The sequence below is a fragment of the Aphelocoma coerulescens genome, chromosome 27, assembly GCF_041296385.1.
Source record: "Aphelocoma coerulescens isolate FSJ_1873_10779 chromosome 27, UR_Acoe_1.0, whole genome shotgun sequence".
NCBI lineage: Eukaryota > Metazoa > Chordata > Aves > Passeriformes > Corvidae > Aphelocoma > Aphelocoma coerulescens.
Window position 1 is genome coordinate 864,202 of NC_091040.1, and position 24,817 is coordinate 889,018.

General features: G+C 65.0%; 2 protein-coding genes across 2 annotated transcripts; one reads left to right on the forward strand and one right to left on the reverse strand.

The window, feature by feature from the left end:
* The first annotated feature begins 3,831 nt into the window (after positions 1-3,831).
* DLX3 (distal-less homeobox 3) lies at positions 3,832-6,765 on the forward strand. Its single transcript, XM_068996622.1, has 3 exons — positions 3,832-4,150; positions 4,529-4,719; positions 6,439-6,765. Exons 1-3 carry the CDS (start codon positions 3,832-3,834, stop codon positions 6,763-6,765), a joined length of 837 nt encoding a protein of 278 aa, XP_068852723.1.
* A 3,797-nt stretch (positions 6,766-10,562) lies between these two features.
* Positions 10,563-13,576, reverse strand: DLX4 (distal-less homeobox 4). The gene is made up of 3 exons (XM_068996752.1): positions 13,300-13,576; positions 12,209-12,402; positions 10,563-10,817 (listed from the first exon to the last, which is right to left on the reverse strand). The coding sequence occupies exons 1-3, from the start codon at positions 13,574-13,576 to the stop codon at positions 10,563-10,565; spliced, it is 726 nt and encodes a 241-aa protein (XP_068852853.1).
* Between the last annotated feature and the right edge of the window lie 11,241 nt (positions 13,577-24,817).

The following is a 24,817-nucleotide window of genomic DNA, read 5'->3' on the forward strand; positions in this document are numbered from 1 at the left end:
GACCGGTGCGCGCGGGAGGGGGCGGGGCCGGGCGGGGCCGGGCGGGGCCGCGGCGCTTCCGGACACGCCCCTTAAAGGGGCCGCGCACCCCGCTCCGCACCCCTGGTACCTGCGTGCGCAGGTGTGCGGGGGAGGGAGGGGCGGGCGCACCTGGGGGCACCGCGGCCGCGTCCTCCCGCGGCTGTGTCACCCACGAGCGGGGGATCGCCTCCCCCCGCAGACCCCTCCCCCTGCGAGGCCCCTCCCCCTGCGAGACCCCTCCCCCCGCGAGACCCCTCCGTGCGCCCCCCACCCCACAGTCCCCTTCTTCTCGCCCTAATTCCCCTCGGGATAGGACGCCCCCCCTACCTGGCACCTCTTTGGGATGGGACCCCCCCGTGTTGAGACCCCCAACATGGGATAGGACCCCCCAGGAAATGGGACCCCCAAGTTAGGATCCCCCATGGGCTGAGGTCCCTCCCCCATGGCAGGAGGTCACACCGGGACCCCGAGGGCGACACTGCCGTGGGACAGCCCCGTTCGGTGGCCGTGGGGACGCGGCCTCAGCCGCAGCAGCATCGCCGCTTCCCCGCCGTGGCTGTCACCGTCCCGACCCCGGCAAAGGTCACCGGGAGCCACCGCGCCGCTCCCACCCGTGCCAGGAAATCCGGGGCTGGGCTGGGCTGGGCTGGGATGTCCTGTGTCCCCCGCCCCATGTCCCCGTGCCCCGGTGCCGCGTCGCTGGAAAGAGTGACGGCAACGGGGCCCATCGCGGGCAGCGCTGCCGCCGGCGGCACCCGGCCCTGGCAACAGGGACCCCCTGTCCCTTGGCCCCCGTGCGCTGTACCCCACTGCCTGTCCCCCATCCCCATCCCTTATCCCCCGTGCCCGCCCCGTGCCCGCCCCGTGCCCGCCCCGCAGCGGCGCCGGCCCGGGCGGTGTCGTTACCCCCGAAGGCCACGAGGTGACGCCGTCCACCCAAAGATGCTCGGGGGGGTTGGGGGCGATGGGCGGGGACCCCCCCAAGCCCAACCCCCGCGGCTGTGGTGGGGCTGGGGGGACACGCGGGGACTCCCGCGGGCGCTGCCGGGCTCGGGGGGCGCTTCCGGGCGGGACATCTGGGGGACCCCCCCCAGCTGGGGGGGCGCGGCGCGGGGGGACCCTCCAGCCTTTTTGGGGAAGGTGGGGGGGAACCCTTCAGCCTTGGGGGGACCCTCCCAGCCCTGTGGGGGACACAGGGGACAGTCGGGGGGTGCTGACTGGACCCTGTGCTCAGCGCTGCCGGTGGACCCCCCCCCAGAGACCCCCGGGTGCCCCAGAACAGTGACTTCTGCCCCCCCCCCCACTGCCCCAGTCCCCCAAATTGCTCCCCACAGTCCCCCCCAATCCATCAGCTCCCGCATTTGGGGTTCCACAGGTCCCAGCCCGGCCCGTCACCCCCTGGCAGCTCCAGAGCTCCCAGTCCCAGACTGGTTGGGGACTGGCCGGACCCACTCCGCGCTCCAGCCCCGCTCCCCCGCTGCCCTCCCCGGCCTCCAGCTCCACAACCGGCTTTTCCTGCCGCACATCCCGCTCCCGGCAGGGGCCAGCCCTGGCGACAGCCCGGCTGGAGGGCGACAGCCAGGCTGGGGACCTGCGGATGTCCCAGTGGCTCCTGGGGACCCTGGGAACCCTTCCAGGGAATCCCAGCACAGCTCCCAGGGCTGGGCTGGTCCCGGACACTTCTGTCCCCTCGGAATGAATTCCTCGAATCTCCAGCTACAATTCCCATGTGGGAAGTGAGGCCGTGCCATTCCCCAGGCTTCGGGGTCACGCTTGGCCTCCTGCAGAGCCTCCAGCTTCCCTTGGGGATCCACCTCTGTTCTGTTTATTTCTGTGTTTCTGTTTCTATTATTTCTATTTCTTTCTCTTTCTATTTCTGTTATTTCTATTTCTGATTGTGTTTTTCCTGTTTTTGCTCTTACTCCTATTCCTATTCCTATTCCTATTCCTATTCCTATTCCTATTCCTATTCCTATTCCTATTCCTATTTCTAATCCTATTCCTAGTCATATTCCTATTCTTCTTCCTATGCATTCCTATTCCTGTTTATCCCTATTCCTATTCCTGTTACTATTCCTATTCCTATTCTTTATTCCTACTCCCGTTCCCGTTCCCATTCCCGCCCCTTTCCCATTCCCCATTTTCCTCCCTCTTTCCCCGCAGCCGCGGCGTTACCGGGACTCGAACCCCCGGCCCGGTGCTGCCGGCGTTACCGGGACTCGAACCCGCGGCCCCGAGGGGCGGCGCAGTTCCCGCCGTGGCCGCCAGGCGGAGCCGTTGCCCCGCGCCGCGGAAGGCGCGGGGGGGAACCCGGGGGGCAGCGCCGGGGGTGGGTGGGGGGCACGCAGGGGACAGGGGCGGACAGCCCCGCCCCGGTCACGGACCCAGCCCCCTCCCAGCCCCCGGCTCCTCTCAGAGAGCCCCACCCCAAAATATTCTTGCAACCCCGAGTGCTGGGGGTGGCCCGGGAGAGCCGTGCGAGCGGCCAGGGGGGACCAGGGCTGGCCCGGGACCCCCGGCTGGGCGAGGCTGCTGGGGGTCCTTAGGGCAGCGGAGGGGTTGATGCCGTGATGATTTTTTGCTTTTCTTTTATTGCCCTGTTATAGGTTTTTACAACTTCTGTATTCTTAGCGCTTTTTGCCTCCTTTCTTGGCCTTGTTTGTTCAGCCAGGAGACTCAACATCGCAGAAGCTTCGTAGCTGGGGATCAGTGTGCCCCAGACCCCAAGGTCCTCTCCAGAACATTCTGTAACCTGAGATAGAACCATCCAGGAGAAGGCTCCTTGGGGTGGGGGGCTCACTCGAGCCTCTCACTGGGGAATCTTTGATAGATCTGCTAATTAGTAACACTTATAATGTTCTACCCGATCTTTTGGGGCGGGCATTGCAGGGGGCATTGGGGTGCATTTCACCTGGGCATGTGCACCTAAGGATCCTTAAAATAAATACCAAGGTAAAATCCCTTTTCCCCTTCTAACCGTGTTTGACTCTTGATTTTAAAACCAGGAAAAGGCATCAGGGTCACTGAGTGGGGGTGGGAGAGGAGCACAGACCCCCGGGGGGTGTCCCCCCCAAAATCGGGGCTCACCACTGCCCCGAGGTGCCCCCAGTACGAGGGGAGCATGGCAGGTTCGGGGGTATGTGGGGGTCCCCTGGGGCGGGGGGGCTCTGCCTGGGGGTGGCACTGGACTGGGAGGCGCTGCTGGGAGGAGGTGGGAGCTGGGGAGAAGTGTGGGGGGGCCATAAATCAACCCCTAAAGCCCCCCAACCCCAAGCCCGGCTCCATCCCAGTCCCGAACCCCTTCCCTGCCCCCCCACAAACACTCCTCCAAATAATCCCCCCGCAGCCCCAAAGGTCCCCTTGTAAACCGGCCTTTCCTGCCCCCCTCAGTGTCCCCTGTGTCCCCAGGGCCCCCCTCCTGCAGACAGGACCCTGCACACTTTATTTACTCCCTCGCCCTCCTTCACCCACTCTTTGTTGTTTCCTGAGAGAGAGAAAGAAGAAAAAAAAAAAAAAGGGAGAGAGAGGAAAAAAAAAAAAAGAAACCCACACAGGAGGAGGCAGGAGCCTATTTTGCCTCCCAGGCAATATTTCTGGAGCCAATCGGAATGCGCACCCACCCTGCCCTGCTCCCTAATTAAAGGCTTTAAGCAGGCGGCCGGGGCCGGAGGTTTGGGCACAGTCTCTCGGTGGCTCCTCGCGAAGCAGCCGCAGCGCCGGATCCCGCTCGGGGCACGCCAGGCCTCGGCAGCCGCCAGGTTGGGGGGTCCCCGGCCCGGGCAGGCAGCTGCCCCCTCCCCGCTCCCCGCGATGAGCGGCTCTTTCGATAAGAAGCTCTCCAGCATCCTGACGGACCTCTCGGGCTCGCTGAGCTGCCATGCAGCCTCCAAGGACTCGCCCACCCTGCCGGAGTCCTCGGTCACCGACCTGGGCTACTACACGGGCCAGCACGACTACTACCCGGGCCAGTCCTACGGGCAGCCCGTGGGCCACTACCCCTACCCCCAGTTCAACCTCAACGGCATCGGCGCCGCCGGCACCTACTCGCCCAAATCCGAGTATTCCTACAGCCCTTCCTACCGCCAGTACGGCCACTTCAGGGAGCAGCAGCTCCCGGCGCAGGAAGCAGGTAGGGGTGCCGGGGGGACGGGGGTCGTGCCCATCCCGGTGCTCCCCTGGGGTTCCAGAGGGGGCTTTGTGTGGGATTTGTGTGGGATTTGTGGGGTTGTGTCCCCCTGGGTGTCCCCAGGTTGGGGACAGGGGGTTGCTGGCGGCTGTGGGGGCTCAGCCGCCTCCGCCGTTCCCGGTGTTCCCGTGGGGACGCAGCGGGACGGATCCGTGGGATGGATCCGTGCTGGATACAGAGTCCGGGACATGTCCCAGGGGTGTCGCAGAGGTTGTCCCAGGGGACGGGGCAGTGCCAGCACCCCGAGCGGGGTGACACCGAGCTGGGGAGGAGGTGGCTGCCCTGGGAGACCTTCACACCTCACCCCGCGCCCTCTCCCAGTGTCCGTGAAGGAAGAGCCGGAGCCGGAGGTGCGAATGGTCAATGGGAAGCCCAAGAAGATCCGCAAGCCCCGGACCATCTACTCCAGTTACCAGCTGGCCGCCCTGCAGCGCCGCTTCCAGAAGGCGCAGTACCTGGCGCTGCCCGAGCGCGCCGAGCTGGCGGCACAGCTGGGGCTCACCCAGACCCAGGTAAGGGCTGAGCCAACCCCCCGACACCCCAAATCCCGATCGCGGGCACGATCGAGCAGCAGAGGGGGAGCCGGAGCCGCAGCCGCTCTGTAAATCCTGGATTTGGGAAGGGTTCTGTTCCCGGGGAGCCGGAGGGGTCTGGAGGCTCTCGGGGATGGAGTTCCCCGCTTGCTGTGGGTTGTAGGGTCCCCAGGGCCGGGTTTCCCCGTTGGAGCAAATCCTCTCTGCCGAGGGAAAGGTGGAGAGGACGGAGGGAGCAAGGAGAGGGGACGGAGCCCAGCCATGCCCCGCTCCGCAGTTTTGGGGTTTATCCCACTCCCTCTGGAGCTGGCCCCATCCCAGAGCTCACCCTGCCACGGGGTTTGGAGCTGGATCCGGCACCTGGGAGTGTCCTGGGTCACGGCACACCCGGTGTCCCGGGAATGTGGGGCACCAAGTGCCAGCGACACAGGACGCTCGGGATGAGCGCTCGGGGGAGCTCGGGACGCCCCGTCCCGACGGCAGCTCCCGATCCCAAATCCTGCCAGAACACGGGGACCCGAGGCCGGACCCTGCTCCTCCTGCCCGGACTTCCCGAAGTTTCCCCCGGCTCTGGCCGCCCCATCCCGCTTGGTTCGGGCAAGGAGAAGGGATTTGGGGACCGGTTCCACACCCGCTGTCCCCGGCGCTGGGGTGGCCCTTCAGGCTGGACTGGAAGAGCCGGGACGTGCGGGATGGGCTTCTCCTCCTCCCCGCGAGCCGCCCCGACTGGGGCGAAGCCCTCGCTCTTGGGGTCGTGCCTGGCGCGGGGACAAACCTGGGGGTGGGAGGGGAGCGGGCTGTCCCCGCTGTCCCCGCAGCGTGCGACTCCCCCGCGCCCCATCGCGGTGCCCTCCCTGCCTCGGGGCCGGCGCCGGCGCCCTTGTGCCGCCCTTGGCCTTCCTCCTCCTCCCTTGGGCGATGAAGCAATCGGGGACACTCGGCAAAGGGCTGACGGAGCGCGTCACCCGCTCCCAGAGGGACATCCTGTTTGGGTGACAACCACCGCCACCCCCGCCCCTCGCCCAGGGCCAAAGGCGTCCAGCGCCGCCTCGCCCAGCCGCGGGGACGCTCCCGACGCCCGGCGTGTGGCGTGACGGGCTCCTCGTGACGCCCGTGTCCCCAGGGGGGTCCCCGCGACACCCAGTGTCACATGGGTGCTGTCCACAGTGCACGGTGTGTCCATGTCCGCGGTGTGTCCGTGGTGTGTCCATGTCCGCGGTGTGTCCGTGGTGTGTCCATGTTCTCCGTGACACCCACACCAGCGGCGACTTTCCACGCGTCTCACGACAACCCCATCCCCAGGGGTTTCCTGCCACGCGCCGTGTGGGGTCCCCATGATGTCCCTTCCCGCGTCACCCACGTCCCCTGTGCCTTCCTGTGCGCCAGTGTGTGGCTGGGGTCCCTGCGACCCCCATGTCCCTTACTCCTTCACGTGTCTTTGGGGTCCCCGTGACCCCCTTGTCCCTTCCGTGTCTCTGGGGTCACTGTCACCCCCATGTCCCAGGTTGGTTCCAGTGAGCAGGGCAGTTCCCTGTGACCCCCACGTCCCTCCCGCGTCTCTGGGCTCCCCGTGACCCCCCTGCCCGGTGTCCCTGCAATCCCAACCACCCCATCCCCTGTCCCCTCCCCTCTCCCCATATCCCTCCCACCCCCCCATTCCCTTTCCGGGGCTCTGACCCTTTTCCCTCCATCCCGCAGGTGAAGATCTGGTTCCAGAACCGGCGCTCCAAGTTCAAGAAGCTCTACAAGAACGGCGAGGTGCCCCTGGAGCACAGCCCCAACAACAGCGACTCCATGGCCTGCAACTCGCCCCCGTCGCCGGTCTGGGACAGTCCCGGCGGCAGCGCCCGGACCCCGCTGCCGCAGCCGCTGCCCTACAGCTCCTCGCCGGGCTTCCTGGAGGAGCACAACCCCTGGTACCACCCCCAGAGCCTCAGCGGCCCCCACGGACCCCACCAGGCGCAGGCGGCCCCCCCGATGCACCACCCGTCCCCCGGGCCCCCCAGCACGGGCGCCGTGTACTGACGGGCACGGCGGGCTCAGAGACGCTGCACAGCTCCTTGGCCTCCTTTTTTTCCCCCTATTTTGGTTTTGTCTCCTTATTTTTTTCCTAAAAAAAAAAGAACCAAAGGAAAGGACACCCCCGCGCACCCCTAGAACCCTCTCTCCTCGCCCCGCTCATCTCAGGAACCAGAGGACTGCAAAGGCTCCAACCCCTCCGCTCCCAGCGCAGGAAAAGGTGGAAAATCCTTCAGCTACTCTTTAATTTTTGAAGTTTTTCCATCAACTCCCCCTCAGATAAATTCAGCCCCCGAAGAGCCTCATCCCAATCCCTCGCCGGAGCTTCTCCTGTTGGGGTGACCCCGCTGGGTGACCCCGAGCGCGGGGCGCAGCCGGAGCGCCCGGATCCCGTCGGGATGGAGGATCTGTGTCACCGCTGCCGCGACACGGGGGGTGCCTGGCGCCGCAGGAGCGGGATGTGCTCGGCCCTGGCTCCGAAATCCACAGAGTGGGAGCGATTTTGGGGGTCATGGACACCCCACGGTAGCAAAACGGGACCCTCATCCCAGTGGGAACCACCCGGGATGATGCCCAGACCAGAAGGTGGTGATTTAAAATTGAATAAAAACTATGGGGAGGGGGGGGGGAGGTGTGGGGAGGGAAATATTTTAATATTTAAGCAGTTTGGGAATGGTTTTAAGTTATTTTTTAGAGAGAAAAACTCGTGTTCACCTCCATCTTCTGGCAGTGCCTCCAGCTGTGGGGAAAGGAACGGCGAAAATGCCTCTTTTTTAAGGAAATCGACGACTTATTTTAAAGGAAAAAAAAAAACCGAGCTCTTTCCTATTTTTTAAGAGAATAATGCTATTTTTTTAAGCAGAAAGTGCCGTTTTAAGGAGTGTTCATAGTGTTGTACAGTCCTGGGGAATTATTTATGTTGCCTTCTATAAATAGGGGTGTTTTGGGGGGAAAAAAAGGGAGTGTACATAAGGTTCATTTGTATAAAGTTGTTCCAAACCAAACTGGTTTCGGTCTGGGTTTTTTTGTCCACATATATATATATGTATTTTTTTAAAGGAAAATCCCCCCCTGGTTGATGGGAACCCCCCCTCGGGACAGGGGGTGCCCCCGAGTGTCCTTTGCTGCTTCCCCAGGGAACCAAAGCCGGGCTGGAAATGTTCATTAATAAAAGCTCTGAATTTAAAGCTCCAAACACTTTTTTTGCCCGGTTTCTGGAGGTGTTTGGGGAGCAGCGTTTGGGTTTTTTCCACCTTGGGAAACGTGGCTTTAAACCCTCTGTCCCTCGGGCCCCGTTTTTGGGGGACAGCTGGGGGTGGGATAGCACCGGGTGATGTTGGCTCACCCCAAATCCCACTTTGTCCCACTGCGAGGGAATCCGGGGCAGGAAAAGGAATTTTTTTCCGGTTTTCAGAGTATTCCCCAAACGGCCGAGGGAACCTGGAGCTTCCCTCCCGCTCCTCTTACTGGGACCAGTGAACTCCCAGCCCTGCAGACTGGGAGGGCGGCTGCACTGCCCCGATGTCCCTTTTGGGGACAACGAGGTGGGGGACAGGACAAAACTCCCCCGGGATCCCCAAATCCCTCGGGATCGATGCATTCCCTGAGGACACGGTGCCGTCCCCGGCAGCGCTGTGGGGTTGGGGTGCTCGAGTGACCCCAAAATACCCCAGCAGGGTGTCCAGGGATGTGGTGGCCCTGTCCTGCTGTCCCCGGTGTCACCCACATTGTGTCACGCGTGTGGGGACCCCATCACCCCCCGAGCGCTGTCCCCTCATCACCCCCCATGTCCGTGGGGACCCCAAACCCCCCCACGGCCCCAATCCCCCGGGGGAGGCTCCAGGGCTGGAGCACGGGACGCTCCGGGCTCTCAGAGCCCCCAAATATGTCCCCACGTCCCCAAATGTGTCTCCATTCCCAAATCCACGCAGGGACAGCCTCCCACCTGGCACCCAACCCCCCAGAAGCTGCACCCCGAGTCCCCATTCCCAACCCCATGGGAAGAGGAGCAGTCGGAGCAGCGCTGCCTGGGGCCGGGAGCTCTGTGCTGTGAGCTGGGGAGGTTTCGTTTCATTTTTTATTTATAAAAAAAAAAACAAAAAAACAAAAAAAAAAAACTAATTTTTTTTCTTTCGCTTAGAGGAGGAGGAGGAGGAGGAAAATGAGCCCGAAAAGGCGGCGGGTTACGTATCCAGGGATTATGTAAATCCCGGGTGCCGCATTGCCCACGGCCAGGGGCGATCCCCGCTCCCTCCCAGCGCTGCCTGCGGATCGCGCTCCCCCGGCAGCCCCGGGAATGGGCGCCGGGAAAAGCCTTGGGATCGTGGAGCTCCCCCCGGCCCCCTGTCCCATCCTCGGGGCGTTTTCCAGAGGGTCCCCCCGGGTTCCTGTCCCACTTTCTCCCACCTCCAGCTCCCTGGAGGGGTCACCACCAGCACCTCCCACAACCCTCCCAGCCAAGAACCCCCCAGAATTCCCAAAAAGTGGCTGCGGGACCCCGAGATCCCTCCCTGGGGCCTGGTTCGGTGTCCCGGCACCCTCCCGAAAGTGGGATGGGACTGGGAATGGGAATGGGAATGGGAATGGGAATGGGAATGGGAATGGGAATGGGACTGGGAATGGGAGCCAGGGGCAGGATCCTCACAGGGGTGGGGACATCCCCCACTGTCCCCAGCATCCCTGTCCTGCCCTGGCACAGGCACAGGCACAGAACGACCTTCCCTCGTTATCCCAGTTATCCCAGTTACCCCTGATGGCAGCGGGGATGGCCCCGGACAGCTCCAGGATGGCGACACTGGGGACAGTCCCCTCGGAGGGGACGCGCCCGGCGGCTCTGGGCAGGACCGGGGTTTTGTGGGTCCCGCGGGGGGTGGCAGTGCCGGGGGTGGCGGTGCCCGGGTCCCCCCGCTGTCACCCCCGGGCCCAGCAGAGCCCTCCCAGCGCTCCTGCCCCGTTGCGACACCTGCAGCCCTTGCGTCACCCGGTGCCAGCCCCGGGAGCGGGGGCAGCGCCCGCCCACGGCCCGGCCTGGCAGCCCCAGCCCTGGAGCCGGGCCCGGCCCAGCCCTCGGCTCACCCGGAGCCACGCTGGAGTCACGGCCCCGCCGCCAGCAGGGTCCGGGATGGCCCCGCAAAATGGGACGGCGTCGGTCCCTGCGGGGCGTCCCTGTCCCCATCACGCTGGGGATGTCCTGGCTGGGGACGGGGAGGTGACTCCAGCTGCTCCCGTGGCCCAGGACGGATTTCCAGCCTGTGCAAGGGGAGGGAGGAACAAGGCCAGGGCCATCCCAGTCCCCCGGTGGGATTTCTCCCGTCCCGCGGGTTAAACCCCACTGGAGTGGGATGCCTGAGGGTCGGGATGGAAGCGTCTCCCCCAGAGCAGGGACAGCCCAGAGCCGCGGTGAGCGCGGAGGAGCAGAACCGATCCATGTTCAGCCGATTTATACACGGGGGCAAAACCAATAACCGACAGAATTTATAAATTAATCCAGGCCGGGGGTCTGGGGACTCCCCAGCCCCTCTCCTAGGGTCCCCCTGCCCCCTGTCCATGAATGGGGGACCCGGGGCCGAGTCCTGTCCCACAGGGACGGCGCACAGGGCGCTGGGTCACTGCGGAGTGTGACAGAGCAGGACATCCTCGGGTTCCTGCAGATCCTCGTCACCTTCCTCCTCCTCCTTTTCTTATTCCTCTTCCTCCATTCGCTGGGATCCCCCAGGGCTCCGCTGGGCTCCCAGTCCCTCGGGGGGCAGCGGCAGAGCGTCCCCTTCGGTGTCCCTCAGTGTCCCTCCGGAGCGCTGGCAGTGTCACATCATGGGGGTCCTGGGAATGGTGTCCTGCGGGTGCGGCTGGTACCAGGCTCCGAAGCTGTTGATGTAACCCCCGGGGGCCAGCGGGGGCCCCTTCCCCGGCCCGGGGAGGTCCCAGAGCAGGGGGAGGCTGGGGGAGCAGGGGGACAGGGCGGGGGTGCTGTGGGGGGGCTGCTCCCCGTCGGGGGCACTCGGGCCCTGCTTCATGATCTTCTTGTACTTGGAGCGCTTGTTCTGGAACCAGATCTTCACCTGGGGGCAGAGAGAGAGGGGGGAGGGGGGAGGAAGTGGCCAACACCCCCTAAACCCTCAAAATTAACAATTGCAGCCCCCCCGGGGCCCCCCTTGCACCCCATCCCTGCGGGGCTCTGGGGCATGAACCGGGCCGGGAGCCCAACCCTTCACAAGCCGCCCCTCTGAGGCAGGGGGAGAATGTGGGGAGAGGCACCGGGAGGCCGGGGAGCGGGGCAGTGTCCCCAGGAGTGTCCCCAGGAGTGTCCCCAGGAGTGTCCCCCTGCCCGTGTCAGCCCCAGCCGCTGCCGGTGCCGGTGCCGGGGCCGGCCCGGGCTGCGCCCGCCGCGCTGGGGTGGTGGCCCCGCTCATTCCTCCCCGCGGTCCCCCCCGCGCTGCCGGCAGGTTCCCACTTGTCTCCTCTTCCCCGGCTTTATGAGCTCGCTTCGCCCCTGGCTCCGGGGCTGCACCGCTGCCGCCTGCCTGTCTCTCCCCATCGCCTTCAAAAACCCACTCGCCCCGTCCCGCGGCCCGGGGCCGCCCAGCGCCGGGCACGGCCGGGCCGCCAGCCAGGCTCCGGGGCTGGGAAAGTCCCGCTGCCGCTGGGAGGTGCGGGCAGGGGCGCCCCAAACACGAGCCCTGCGGGCCCACCGGCGCCAGCTCCCCCGCCGCGGCACGGCTCGGCTCGGCTCGCTTCCAGCCGGGCACGGCCGCAGCCGGAGCCGTCCCGGTGGCACATGGTGTGTCCCAGTGGCACATGGCACATCCTGGTGGGCACATGGTGCATCCCGGTGGCACATGGTGTGTCCTGGTGGCACATGGCACATCCTGGTGGGCACATGGTGCATCCCAGTGCCACATGGTGTGTCCTGGTGGGCACATGGCACATTCTGGTGGGCACATGGTGTGTCGAGGTGGCACATGGTGCATCCCAAGGGGCACATGGTGTGTCCTGGTGGCACATGGCACATTCTGGTGGGCACATGGTGTGTCAAGGTGGCACATGGTGCATCCCAAGGGGCACATGGCACATCCCAAGGGGCACATGGCACATCCTGGTGGCACATAGCACATCCCAGTGGCACATAGCACATCCCAAGGGGCACATGGCACATCCCGGTGGCACATGGTGTGTCCTGGTGGCACATGGTGCATCCCGAGGGGCACATGGCCCATCCCGGTGGCACAGAGCACATCCCAGTGGCACATGGTGCCTCCCGAGGGGCACATAGCACATCCCAGTGGCACATGGCACATCCCGAGGGGCACATGGCACATCCCGGTGGCACATGGCGCATCCCGGTGGCACATGGCACATCCCGGTGTCATATGGCGCATCCCGGTGTCATATGGCGCATCCCGGTGGCAATGGACAGCCCCAATGGCCGCAGCCACCGCAGTGTCCCCCGTACCTGGGTCTGGGTGAGCCCCAGCTGTGCCGCCAGCTCGGCGCGCTCGGGCAGTGCCAGGTACTGGGTCTGCTGGAAGCGCTGGTTCAGCGCCTGCAGCTGCAGGCTCGAGTAGATGGTCCGGGGCTTCCGCAGCTTCTTGCCCTTCCCGCCGAAGCGCAGCTCCCCGTTGGACACGGCCAGGGGCTTCTCGGGCTCTGGGGATGGGGCAAGAGGAGCCACAATCAATCAAACGCACCATGAGGTTAAAAAAGCCACCCCAAACCCACCCCAAATCGTCCCTGGGGCTGCCGGGGGTGTCTGTGGAAGGGAGGGGGGATGAGGGGGGGGCTGCTTTTCACGGCCCTTTAAACCTCGGCCAAAGCAAAAGGGGAGAGGAGGAGGAAGGGAAGGACGGGATCGTCCATCCAATGTCCAACAGCACGTGGGACACAGGCCTGGGCCTGCACCCGGCTGGGGGGGCCAGGCGGGGATCCCCGGGGATGGAGGGCACTGGGATGGACCCCCTGCCCCGGGAGGGTCACTGGGGGACGCTGGGGGTCCCTGGCCCAGCAGTGCCCGCCTGGCATGGGCGAGCCCTGGGCACCCAGGGACCACCACAAGGGCCGGGGGCTCAGCCGGGCTCGGAAGCCCCAGGCTGGCTCGGGCTGCAGATTCCTGCCTCGGCTTTTGGGGGAAACAGTGGGGAACAGGGGTGGAGCAGGGCAGGGAGCTGGGATTGGGGTGTGGGGAGAGGGCAGAGTCTGCCCGGCCTGGGGGGCACAGGCTGGAGGGTGTGGGCAGCCGGGGGTCCCAGGGGGCACCTGGGGGTCTCGGGGTGCAGCCGGGGGTCTCAGGTTGGAAGGTCCCGGCAGCGGGGGATGATGCTCCCCATGCCCTGGGCTCCCCGAAGCCACCCACGTGTCCCCGGCGGGTCGGGGCGCTCTGGGAGCGGGGGGACATCACCCCCGGCCCCGCCGGCTGCCCCCCAGGACCCCGCACCGAGCCCAGCCCAGCCCCGCCGCCCGGGAGCGCTTCCGACCGCTCCGTCCCGGCGCTTCCCGGCGCAGCCCCGGCTCCCCGGGGCGGGTGCGCGCCCCCCGCGCCCCCCTTACCTGTGTCCTGCAGCCGGGCCCCGGGGGCCGGGGCGTGCGGGGCGCCGGGGGGCGCGTAGGGCAGGTAGGGACCCCCGTGGGGCGGCGGGGGGGCCCCGCCGGGGTACGGGAAGTGCCCGGGCCGGCCGTAGGAGGAGAAGGGCGGGGGGTCGTGCTGGGGGTGGCCGGCGGGGGGGAGGCCGTGCAGGGGGTAGTGCTGGGGGGGGCCGAGCTCCAGGAACGCGGCTTTGGAGGGGTCGGTGCCCAGCAGGGTCTCGGCCACCGAGCTCATGGTCATGGTGCGGCCGGACCGGGCCGGGCAGCGCCCGCAGCGCCCGCGGCAGAGCCGAGCCGAGCCGAGCCGAGCCGAGCCGAGCCGAGCCGAGCCGAGCCGAGCCGAGCCGAGCCGAGCCGAGCCCCCGCCGCCCCCCGACGGCTCCGGCTGCCGCGGCCCCGCGGCCGGGGATGCCCCGAGCGCCCCGCCCCGCCCCGCCCCCACAGTGACGTCACGCCCCGGGGCACCCCCTTCACCCCGTGCCCACCCCCCCCCCCCGTGTGGGACCCCCTTCGAGGCCCCCTCCCCCACCTGTGCAGCTATGACCCCTCCCTGAGGCTGGGGGGACACCCCGGCCCCCCCCATGTTCTGGCGGTGTCCCCCGGGGGTGGCCCTGGTGCAGGGGGCGTGGGGGGTAACCCCACCCTCTTCAGGGCTCCCCCTCCCCTGGGGGCGAAGGGGGAGGACGGAGACCCCCGGGGGGGGACACGGGGCAGCCCCGGGGACAGGTACGGGGCAGCTGAGGCCGCTCGCACTCAGCGCACCCACGGGGGACAGAGGGACACGGGCGGGACGGACACGGGCGTCCCATCCCCGCGCTCCGGGGGCTGGGGGCACTCCCGGGATGCCAGACGGGGGTGGGACCCCCCGAGCCACCCCCGGCAGGCGCGGGGCCCCTTCCCGGCGTCGGCAGCGCCCGGTCCCCGCGGGGCCCCGCTCCCGGCGGGTGACAACCTGCCCGGCCGCGCCCTCCGTGACCCCGGCGGGGCCCTGGGCCCGGGGGCGCCTCCAGCCAGGGCACCACGGCGACAAATCCCCCCTGTTTGGGGCTGGGAGCTGCTGTCACCGCCTTTGGGGACAGCCAGCGGAGCCCCGGCCGTGCGGGTGGCGGGGTCTGTGAGGCTGCGATGGCTTTGGGGACACCGGGGTGGCACAGCGGGCAAGGGAGCGGGGAAGGGACCGCCAGGTCTGTCCCTGCCGCCGCCCCCTCTGACACGGCGGGAGGAGCAGCCCCGCGGGAGCGGTGACAGCGGCCGGGGGGTGGCAGGGAGGGCCCCCGTCCCCACCCTCCCATTAGGCCGTGTCCCAGCCGTGTTTCCATGCGGCCACCGGCTCTGAGTCACCCGCGCGGGGCCGGCGCTGCCATATAAATAACCCAGCTCGGGGCTGGCCCCGGGACACGCGGGGACCGCGTCCTGCCCCACGCTCCGGGACAGCCCCGCCTCACCCTCGCCCTCCGCTCCTGCCCTCGGCCCCCACCCCAACCCCAGAAACTTCCCCGATGACCCCCGGGGACCATTCCCAGCACAGCCGGACCCACGGGCTGTGCCCTGGGTGCCGTGGTGTCCCCCCGTCCCAGCACGGAGCTGTGTCCCTGGGATGATCCTCAAAAATCCCACACCAGCCTTAAACTCAGGTGTGGGGCGAAGCCTCCGTGGGGGCCACCAAACTCCGGGGACCAACAGGGAAAGTCCCCCAACCCCACCCAGGCCCAAGCGGGGGCGAAGCAGCAGCGAGAGGAGGATTCCAGATGTTCGCAGCCCTGCCCGCGCCGCATCCCCGGGGAGCCCGGCCCGGCCCGGCCCGGCCGAGGGCGAGGACCGAGGGAAAGCTCCCCTGATCTGCTTTTATCCTGCTCCTCACTTTCCCCGCGGGTGACTCAGCCCCACCGGCTGCGGACGGGTGCCGGCTTGCCGGGATCAGCTCCCGCCGGCCCCGCTCCCTCCCGGCCTCCTCACCCGGTGCTCGGGGGGAGAAAGGGGATGCTGGGGCTGGGGGCTGCATCCCCCACCCACCACAGAGGCTGCTCGTGAGGGATCCCGGGAATGTCCCAGAGCTGGATCCAGAGGGATCCAGACCCCCTTCCCAGCCTCTTGTGCTTTCTCACCCCTCTGCTGAGAGGTGGATGGAAGAGATGCCCATAATTAATAGAAGTTCCCCCAAAATGTCCACCCCAAAGCAGGGGAGCCGAGGTCCCTGCGCCAGCTGCTGCAGGACGGTGTCCCCAGGGGTTTCAGGGGACAATATTTGCCCAAATGGCAGGAGCAGGGGGGACCCTCAGGGTTCAGTTCCCTGCTGGCGCGAAGGGGCACAGCTCTGTTCCATCGGGGTGGAAGGAGGGACCCCTTCCCTCCCCTCCTCATCCCACCCCATCCCACCCCACCCCATCCCACCCCACCCCATTCCACCCCATCCCACCCCATCCCATCCCATCCCATCCCATCCCATCCCATCCCATCCCATCCCATCCCATCCCATCCCACCTCATCCCACCCAGCCTGGGGGCTGCAGGACGACTGGGGAGGGGTCCCCCCCATTTAGGGCCCTCCAAGGGGGACCCAGGAGAAGGGGCAGCCCAGGGGGATCAATGGGGCAGTGGTGACACCATCTTCGTCCTCCTCATCCTCCTCCTCCCTCCTCTGGGTCGGGGTTTGAAGGTGCCAATCTCAGCCCCATTCCGTGCCAAGGGTAGGCACAGGGACAGGGACAGCGCTGCCTGCTCCAAATCCCTTTGGGAGAGGGGACAAAACTCTGTCACCAACCCTCGGGCCGTGCAGAGCCCCCAGCTCACACCGGGCTGGTTTTGGAGGGTCCCAGTTCCAGGACGGCGCTGTGGGCACGGGGCACGGCCGGGTCGGGCGCCAGCCCCGGTTGGTGTCAGCGGGGGCTGGCAGGGACGGGACGGGGCTGTCGGGGCGGAGTTTGGGGTTGGAGGGGGCCCCGCTGCCAAGACAAACACACCGACTCAACCCGTGTTAAATTAAAAAAATAAATCACGGCCAAGCTCGGAGCCAAGGCCGAGCCTCGGTGTCGGGGCTGGAAGGTGCCGGCGCACGCCGAGCCCCGCGCGGTGCCCGGGGACGCGCCGGGACACGCGGGGATAACGTCGCTGGCGGTCACCTGCCCGGGGATGCTGCCGGGATCCGCGGGATGCGGATCCACCCGGGCAGAGCCGCGGAGGCTCGGGGTTGTTCCCGTCCGCCGGGGCTGATGAAAGCAGGAAGGATTAAAGGGGAAAGCAGGGATGGGCGCGCGAGGAGGGGGGGCCGGGAACGCGTGTGCCAGGTAACCAACCCCAAAGATCCCCCGAGATAAAGGGAGATCCCAACAGCTGTAATTAGGCTGGAGATAGAGCGGCGCGGGGAAAGCCTGGAGCCAGGAGCAGGAATTCTGGGTTAATGGCAGCCCAAAGAGAAGTTAATAACAAGCCGAGCGGAGTGGGAGCAGACAGCCTGGCGTCTGCCCTCCCACACGCCCGCGCTGCCACCGCCGAGCAGCCGCGCTATCTCCAGCCGGGAATGGTCCCGGGGCAGCGCGGGGAGACGCTGCAGCACGAGCTGGGCCCCCCCCTCCGCCCCGGGCGGCCCCCCCGGCTCTTGGGGAGTCTCGGCCCCGGGAAAAGCCGGGCCGAGGGAGCAGGGGGGTGAGGGAATGGTGGGGAGCATCCTCTGGGAGGGGGGGACATCCAGAGAGGGGAAATTCCCGGTCCCAGGGGCTGCAGGGTTTGTCCCCCGGATGGTGCCAGACACCCCCAGAGCACCCAGGGCCTGCTCCCCCCAGAATGAATCACGTCGGGAGGTGACCTGATGGTGCAGAGGTGGCCCCAGGGGACACACGGACGTGGGAGGTGACAGCGATGTCACAGCAGGGTCTGGGACAGTTGCAGAGGGACCCACGGGAAGGGAAAGCTCGCAGTGATATTTTTTCCCTCCGTTTAATTTGCAAAGCTCCCACAAGTCCGGGATTTGAAATTTTCTGCTAAAAGAAGCTCAAAAAGGGGCTCATCCCAGATTCTGGAGCCTGGATGGACTTGGGAAGGTGAACCCCAGCTCCAACTGGGAGTTCCTGTCCCGATTTCCAGCACCCAGAGCGTGTGGGGCAGCCTGGTGCCACCAAACCCCCACCCAGGGGTGTAAATCAGCATTTCCCCATCGCCACAACCGCGGTCAGAACCCCACAACTTCCAGGATCCCTTCCCTGCCCCATCCCTGCTTGGAGCTGGATGAAACCACTGAGATGTGACCAAAATCCTCAAGCCAAGCACTGCTCCCTCCGGCCCCGCCTCATCCCCCTCCCAGAGCCGATATTTTGGTTCAGAACCTCCAAATATTTTCCAGGAGGCCGATCTGGGTTTGATTTTCCCGGGGACGCGTGGCTGGAAACCAAAGGCATCAAAGGGCCCTGGTGGAAAGAACGGCGAGAGATGGCCCAGGAGGAAATGGTCCCCTGGACTTCATGGGTGGATGGAGGAGCAGGGGAGAGGGGAGAATTCCCAAATTCCTGTTTCAAGAGGACCCAACCAGGTGCCAGTTTTGCCGCCCCATAAACGGAGAGGGGACCGTTCCATCATTCCCAGCCATTCCCAGCCATTCCTGGCCGGCAGCACTGAGGCCCAGCCCCAAGAGGGTCTCTCCCCATCCTGGCCGTTCTTTGCAGAGTTCATTAAGAGCCTGAGATTAATTGTGGGGGCAATTTTGCGCTGTGGGAATTCCCCACATCCCTGTCCCAGCGCAGAGCCACTTTGGGGGATAATTAATTATTCCCCATCTGGAAACCTTTGGGGAAGGTGCAAGGCTGCGAGGCAGAAGTGGGACAGATTTAATCAATTATTCCGCTCATTAGCCCCAGCCTGGCCCCGCTAATTTGACAGGGGCACCACTTAAAGAGGATTTGGAACCTTAATTCCCATCTCCCCAAACTCTGGGAGCTGGAGAGCTTGGAAAGGAGCCGGACCCTTCTGTGATCCCTCGAGCCACGCCCCAGCCACAGGAAACACCTCGGAGTCCCTGATTTACCCACGAGGGGTGGCAGCGGGGCAGATTCCCAAATCCCAGATCCCAGATCCCAGATCCCAGATCCCAGATCCCAAATCCCAAATCCCAAATCCCAAATCTCAATTCCCAAATCCAGCCCCACAGAGCGTCCTTAATCCAGGACCCCCTCCTGTCCCCTGGGGCCTGGCACGGCTCAGCCCCGTGTGGTCAGCGCTGTCCCCAGCCAGGACCTGTGGCTTTGGGGAGATCCTAATCAGCGCCCCCACACTCGCGTTAATTAACAGAGGGACAATTAGCGGTGGAGGAAATTGTTCCTCTCCTCGTGCCATTTCTGTTTTTTTTGGCTGGGTTTTTTTTTGTTGTTTTTTGTTTTGGTTTGGTTTGTTTTTTTTTTTTTTTGTTCTCTGCGTGTGCCGCACGCAGAGAATTCTTGGAGGAATTCTTGGAGCCTCTGGGGCCGAATTCCCGGGCTCCAGCGAAGTTCTCCGTGCGGATTTTCCCTGGATAAAGGAGCCAGGGTCTCACCCAGGAGCGGGAAGGGAGAGGCCGACGCTCCATTCCCGGATCCCGGGGGATGAGAGCATCCCAGAGCTCATCCCGGACTGTCCCTTCTGCAAAGGAGCGCTCGATCCCTGCAAAACCCCGCACGGGAAATCCTGGAAAAGCGACCCGCCCGCGAATGGGCGACAGACACCGGCAGAGATGGCTCCAGGGAGGGCTGGCAGGGCTGGCACGGTGACATCGGGAGCTCGCAGCGAGCACAGGGACACCCCCACAGCCGTGTCCCCAAATCCCAGAGCCACCGAGCGCTTCCCTGCGGAGCCGGAGGCAAAGCCGGGCCCCGGGGCCAGCGCGGGCAGCCGCAGCCGAGCCGGTCGGGGCAGTGCCACCTCCCGTGTCCCCACGCCGCCGCGCTCCGCCCCGGCTCGCAGGGGGTCATTAGTGGCGGTGACAATCCCGGCAGCACGCGCCGGGCATTTCCATCCCGGGGAAGCTCGGGAGGGACGGAGGGAGGAGGGAAGGAGAGGGAGGGACGAACGGGGACGGTAAATGTGTAATTAAGGTGCCATTAAGAGGCGCCCAGGAGTCTCCCGGGGACCAGGGCGGGCGCAGTCGCTGCCACCCCGACGGCTCCTGGGTGCCAAAGTCCCCCCGGGCACGGCCGGGAGGGCTCAGGGGACTTGCCCCGAGGGATGCGACATCATCAGGGGCGCTGTGGCACCGGGACACCCCTCCCAAAGCCAGGCAGGATCATCCTGTCCCATCCGGCTCCCGAGAGATGCTGGGAGCGGGTGACCCATCCCCAAACTCCACCTGCACCGAGTGATGGCTTTTCCTGTCCCTGGGAGCATCCCCGTGGCACAGATGACACACGGACCTCCCACTGCCACCCTGCCACCCTCACCCAGGCCAAAAATCCCAGGTTGAGGCCAAAAATCCCAGGTTTGGAGACAAATCCCGCCGTTCCTCCCACTCCCCGAATTCCAGCTGCCCGGCAGGTGCCTTTCCCATTGAACACCTCCAGCCCCTCCCGCCCTTTGCAGCTCCCGAATTATTCGTGGTTCAGCGGGCACTGAAAGGGGCTGGAATTCCTTAATCCACCCGCGGCCCGCGGGGGAGGGTCCCAAGGCCGGCCCCGTAACCCAATCCCGCCGGGCACAAAGCCGGGAAGCCGCCCGGGAATGGGGTCGGATCCCGGCTCCTCCCTGGCCGGGGCAGGGGGGCCCCGCGGCCGCGGCTCCCTTTGAACATCCCGGGCCGAGCTTTTGTCTCCTTTGCTTTGGAAAATCGCACCTGGACGCGGCCGGGCTCCCCAGGGGTCCCGTTTCATCCCACTTTGTTCCCACCCTGTGGATTCGGGTCCAGCTGCCGCCTCACCCCGGGCAGGGTCACCGAGGGGGCGTTGGGTTGGGTTGGGTTGGGTTTTCAACAGGGGTGACAGGGACCCCACAACGGTGCCAGGACATTCCCCGGTGGTGCCAGAACCCCCCCAGTGTGTCCCAGTCACCCAGGGCGGGATGTCCCCACTCCCTGTCCCTCTGGCTGAGCTCAGCTCCAGCTGCGGCCGCGGGAGGACCCAGTGCCTTCTTTCCATCTTTTCCATTGGCTCCGCTTTTCCCCCACCGTGAGTAATCGGGAGCGGCCTCTCCCGGCGCTGCCAGCGGGGACGGGGCCACCCAGGGCCACCCTGGGCAGCAGCAGGAGGAGGAAGACGAGGAGGAGGAGGAAGATTCTCTCTTGTTCCATCACTGTCTGCCCATGGAAAAAATTTCCATCTTTTTTTACGCCTTTATTTTCCAGCGCCAAAAGGCCACAGAAGCAGCAGCAGCTCCTGTGCCCTGCCAGGACCGGGGCCAGGGCCCGCACAGTCCCCCGGGCCCGGGGACGGCCGGCACAGCCCCTGCAGGCCGTGCCGATCCTCGGGAGCAGCCGAGCCCCCCGAACTCCCGGGGCAGGATCCTCCCCGCAGCCCCGGGGCAGAGGCGGAGCTTGGCTCGAACCGGGGCCACCTCAGCTGCCAGGGCTTGGTCACCGAGTGCCACCGGCTCCGATGGGACCTGACGGGCCGGATTCCTGCCGGGACACCTTCCCTGCCGGGGCTGGAGATCAAAGGCGGTGGGACAGGGACGTGTGAGCTCCGCTCACGTGGGGCTGTCCCGGTTCCACCGGCCGGAGCGGAGGGGCAGGGCCGGGAATGTTGTGGGGGGTTCTGCACCCTGCTCCCCATCCCCTCTCCTGCTCCCCATCCCCATCTCCTCTCCTCCCAAACCAGACAAGGCCTTGCCTGATGCCCCAAAAGGAAAATTCCTGCTCCAAACCCCCTTTGGGAGGAGCGGGGTCATTCCCAGCGGGCCCCATCCCTCTGGCTCTGCACACAGCGTTGGGTTGGCTTCCAGAGGGAAGAGACCTCGCTGTGCCCTTGCCAGACCTGCAGGATTGGGAGCCATACCAACAGCAAATTCCTGCAGGATCTGCTCAAATGTGGGGTTTTCCCCAATCCCAGAGGGAATTTTGTTTGCCATGACCCAAGCTTCATCCTGGAGAAGCAGAGAGAGGGATCCTTGCCCCATCCAGGAGAGCAAACCCAACATTCCCACAGGAAAGTCTCAGGGAGGAGGGGAACCATTCCAGGGTGCCCTGGGATTCCTCCAGTTCCTGGCCCTAAAGGAAGTGGTTTGGGGATTACCTGGAATAACTCCTGCCTGGCCCTTCCTCCTCCACCATTCCCAGCCCAGGTGAGGATTTTCCCTGTGCTCAACCCCTTCATCCTTTTCCCACTTCCGAATTCCCAAAGCCTCTCCAAAAGCTTCGCTATCCCTGCAGAGCCACTGGCAGCTCCAGGGCCTGTGGGGATGAGTCCTGCACCACTTCCAGGTGATCCTGTTCTGACGGAGATGCCGGGACTGACCCTTCCTCGTCTCCTTTCGGGAGCATTTCCAGCTCCCTCCATGCCCTCCCTGATCCCAGCCCACATCCCGGGCCTGCATTCCTCACACCCGAGTCACCTGCTCTGGCAGGTGCCGGCTCCATCCCGGTTTCTCTCTGGAAAACACCCACAGGAAGGCGGCGCCTGCCCCTTCCCCATCCCCTCCCATTCCCTATTCCCCAGGAGAGGCCTCGCTCCCGCCTTGGCCGGGCTGTGGGAGCGGATGCAATTCCAGGCAGCTCAGCCCTGCGTGCCCAGGATCCTTATCTCCCCCAGGGAGAGAGGAAGTGCAGGAGATTGGAATCTGGAGCTGGAAATCAGCTCGGGATCAGGATCATCCCACGTGGTGTCACCTGCCAGGATCCTCCCTGAATCCTGCAGGATCTTTCCTGGCTTCACCTGGAGCTGCCAGGAGCCCTCCTGGAATAAAGGCATTCCAGAATGGTTTGGGTTGGAAAGACCTTAAAGCCCATCCAGTGCCACCCCTGCCCTGGACAGGGACACCTTCCACTGTCCCAGGGTGCTCCAGCCTGGCCTTGGACACTTCCAGGGATCCAGGGGCAGCCACAGCTTCCCTGGGAATTCCATCCCAGCCAGGAATTCCTCCCCAGTGTCCCATCCAGCCCTGCCCTATTCCAGTTTGAAGCCATTCCCTGTGTCCTGTCCCTCCATGCCCTTGCCCCCAGTCCCTCTCCAGCTCTCCTGGAGCCCCTCCAGGCCCTGCAAGGGGCTCCGAGCTCTCCCTGGATCCTTCCCTTCTCCAGGAGAACATTCCCAGCTCTCCTCTGTCCCTGTTCGTCACCTCCAGCCGTGTCTGGGGACCCAAAACCCCGCGGAACGGAAATGTCCCATCCCAGGGGACCAGACCCACATTCCCTGTGCTGGGAGAGACCCGGGAGAAGCCCCGGGACAATCCGGGGTGACGGGGCCGCGCCGGCTCCGGGTGATTAATGCCGGGAGCTGCCAGGGAAGCGCGGGGAAGCTCCCGGAGCCTTTGAAGTGCGGCTTGGGCAGTGCTGAGGCTCCAGAGCCGCTCTGGGGCCGGAGCGGAGCCGGGAGAGCGAAGGGAGGGAGGAAAAGTGGGAAGAGCCTCAACCTGAGCATTCCCGGCGTTGTCCAACTCGTCCCGAGGGACTGCGAGCGATGCCTCCGGTGGAGAGCTGGGATAATGAAACCAGGGATGCTGCAGAAATTTAATTTCGTTTAATTAAAAAAAAAAAAAAAAAAAAGAAAAAGCAAAGAAAAAGGCGGCGAGAAGAAAGGATCGGGAAAGGATCATCCCGGGATGTGCTCCAGGCAGGGCTGGGGGGGTTGGGCTCTGTTCCCTCAGCTCGCCCCAGTGCTGAGGAGAGGCTCCTGGAGAGGGGCACCCGAGGGACCAGTGGGATTCCATCCTCAGGGATGGGATCAGATCCCGGCGCTGTCAGAGCTGAGGGAAGGGACCACGGGATGGGGCTGGCGGGGGAATTCAGGAGATGACCCTGCACATCCCATCCCAGGATCAGGGACAGCTCCCTCGCTGCCATCCCTGGCAGGAATCTTTCCAAGCCCTCTCCACCCACCCCAATGGACACTTGACCCTCCGGCCACCACACGGACCCCAATTCCCAGCTGGAGTCGAACGCGGAGCTCTGGCTTGTCCAAATCCCTCCAGGGAGGAGGTGGGATGTGGGAATCCTCCCTGGATCCAGACACTTTTCCACCTGGGGATTTCCCCCGGCTCAGCCTCTGGCAGGAACTGCAGCAGCTCCGAGGCTCAGGGAAGATAAACCAGGGAAAAGGACCCCTACCTGTGCTCCACAGGGCCAGGATCTGCAATCCCAGCCTGGATCATGGGTTTGATCCTGCTGGCTGTCCCAGCTGGATGTTCACACTTCCCTGGTGCGGAGCTCTTTAATCCTAAAAAAAATTAAAAATAAATATAAATGGAAGTGCTGGATTGTGGGAATCCAAATCCCAAACAAAACACCCCTGAAACGGTTCCCGGGTTCTCCACAGACCCCAGACTGAATCCATGGGATGGGATAAATCCACGGGATGGGATGAAGGGATGTGGCTGGAAGCCTGCAGGGACTCAGGTCACCCCTCGTGTTGTCCCTTTTCCCAGCCAAAAGCCGCTTTCCCAGGCTCCCATCCCCGGATCCTCCGAGGATTTGGGGTGACTGGAGCCGAAGGGTTTCCTGTTGGCTCCTTTTGCTGTGGCTGGATTTAATTTGGTTACAAATGTTTGTCCCAACAGGAGCAATCCCGGGAAAACAGAGACAAACTTCAGCTTGCGCTGGAAAAAAACTCCATCCAGGGCTCCTGGAGCATCCCGGAATTTCTCCAGAGGGTGGAATTGGTTCTTCTCCTGCAGGGGAGGGGGTCGCTGGTGGCACAAATTCGGGAAAACAAATTCCCAGCCCTTTGCCAGCACTCCGAGCCCGTGCCCAGCTCCAATCCGGAGCCACAAAGCCTCGACCTCCTCCTGACTTCAAAAGTGCTCCCGGTTTTCTGCAGGATGCAGGAAATGTGCCAGAGCACCATGAGAAAGCCGCTCCCTGTGGTCGTGCCTGGCCCTGACCGGAGCCGGCAGCGCCGGGAGCCGGGATGGGAGAGCTGGAAGCCTCCCCAGCTTCCCATCCCAAAGGTCTGCCCACTCCAGAGGATCTTCGGGATGATCCCGTGGGGCTTTGGATGGCGGCCCTTCCCTCCTGGCACAGCAGAGGGGCTGGAGCAGCGATCCCAAGGGATTGGGGGAGCAGGATCTGTCCTGGTCCCGGGTGGGATGCAGAGTCCGGGAGCAGCCAGGGCTGGTTTGGCTCAGCTGCTGCTCCCCCACAGCTCCTGATCCATTCCCTCGTTCCATCTCTCATTCCATTCCCCCTCTCTCCATTCCCTGCCCCACGGCCCAGGAGGGATCAGCCGGGAGAGTTCCCGGGATTGCTGGATCAAGTCTGGACCTGAGCGTTTCCCACACGGCTCAGGGGATCCCGTCACGCTCCGCGGGGCCGGGAGGCACGGGGCCGCTCGTCCCTCCATTCCTGGGAGCTGGGATCTCTCCTCTCCTCAGAGCCGAGGGAT

Bases quoted from the DNA above. Each gene is read 5' to 3' on its own strand.
- DLX4 (XM_068996752.1), bottom strand. From the start codon at position 13,576: ATGACCATGAGCTCGGTGGCCGAGACCCTGCTGGGCACCGACCCCTCC. The intron at 12,403-13,299 runs GTAAGGGGGGCG...CCCCATCCCCAG, and splicing joins GGCCCGGCTGCAGGACACAG to AGCCCGAGAAGCCCCTGGCC. The intron at 10,818-12,208 runs GTACGGGGGACA...CTCTGCCCCCAG, and splicing joins TGGGGCTCACCCAGACCCAG to GTGAAGATCTGGTTCCAGAA.
- DLX3 (XM_068996622.1), top strand. From the start codon at position 3,832: ATGAGCGGCTCTTTCGATAAGAAGCTCTCCAGCATCCTGACGGACCTC. The intron at 4,151-4,528 runs GTAGGGGTGCCG...GCCCTCTCCCAG, and splicing joins GCTCCCGGCGCAGGAAGCAG to TGTCCGTGAAGGAAGAGCCG. The intron at 4,720-6,438 runs GTAAGGGCTGAG...TCCATCCCGCAG, and splicing joins TGGGGCTCACCCAGACCCAG to GTGAAGATCTGGTTCCAGAA.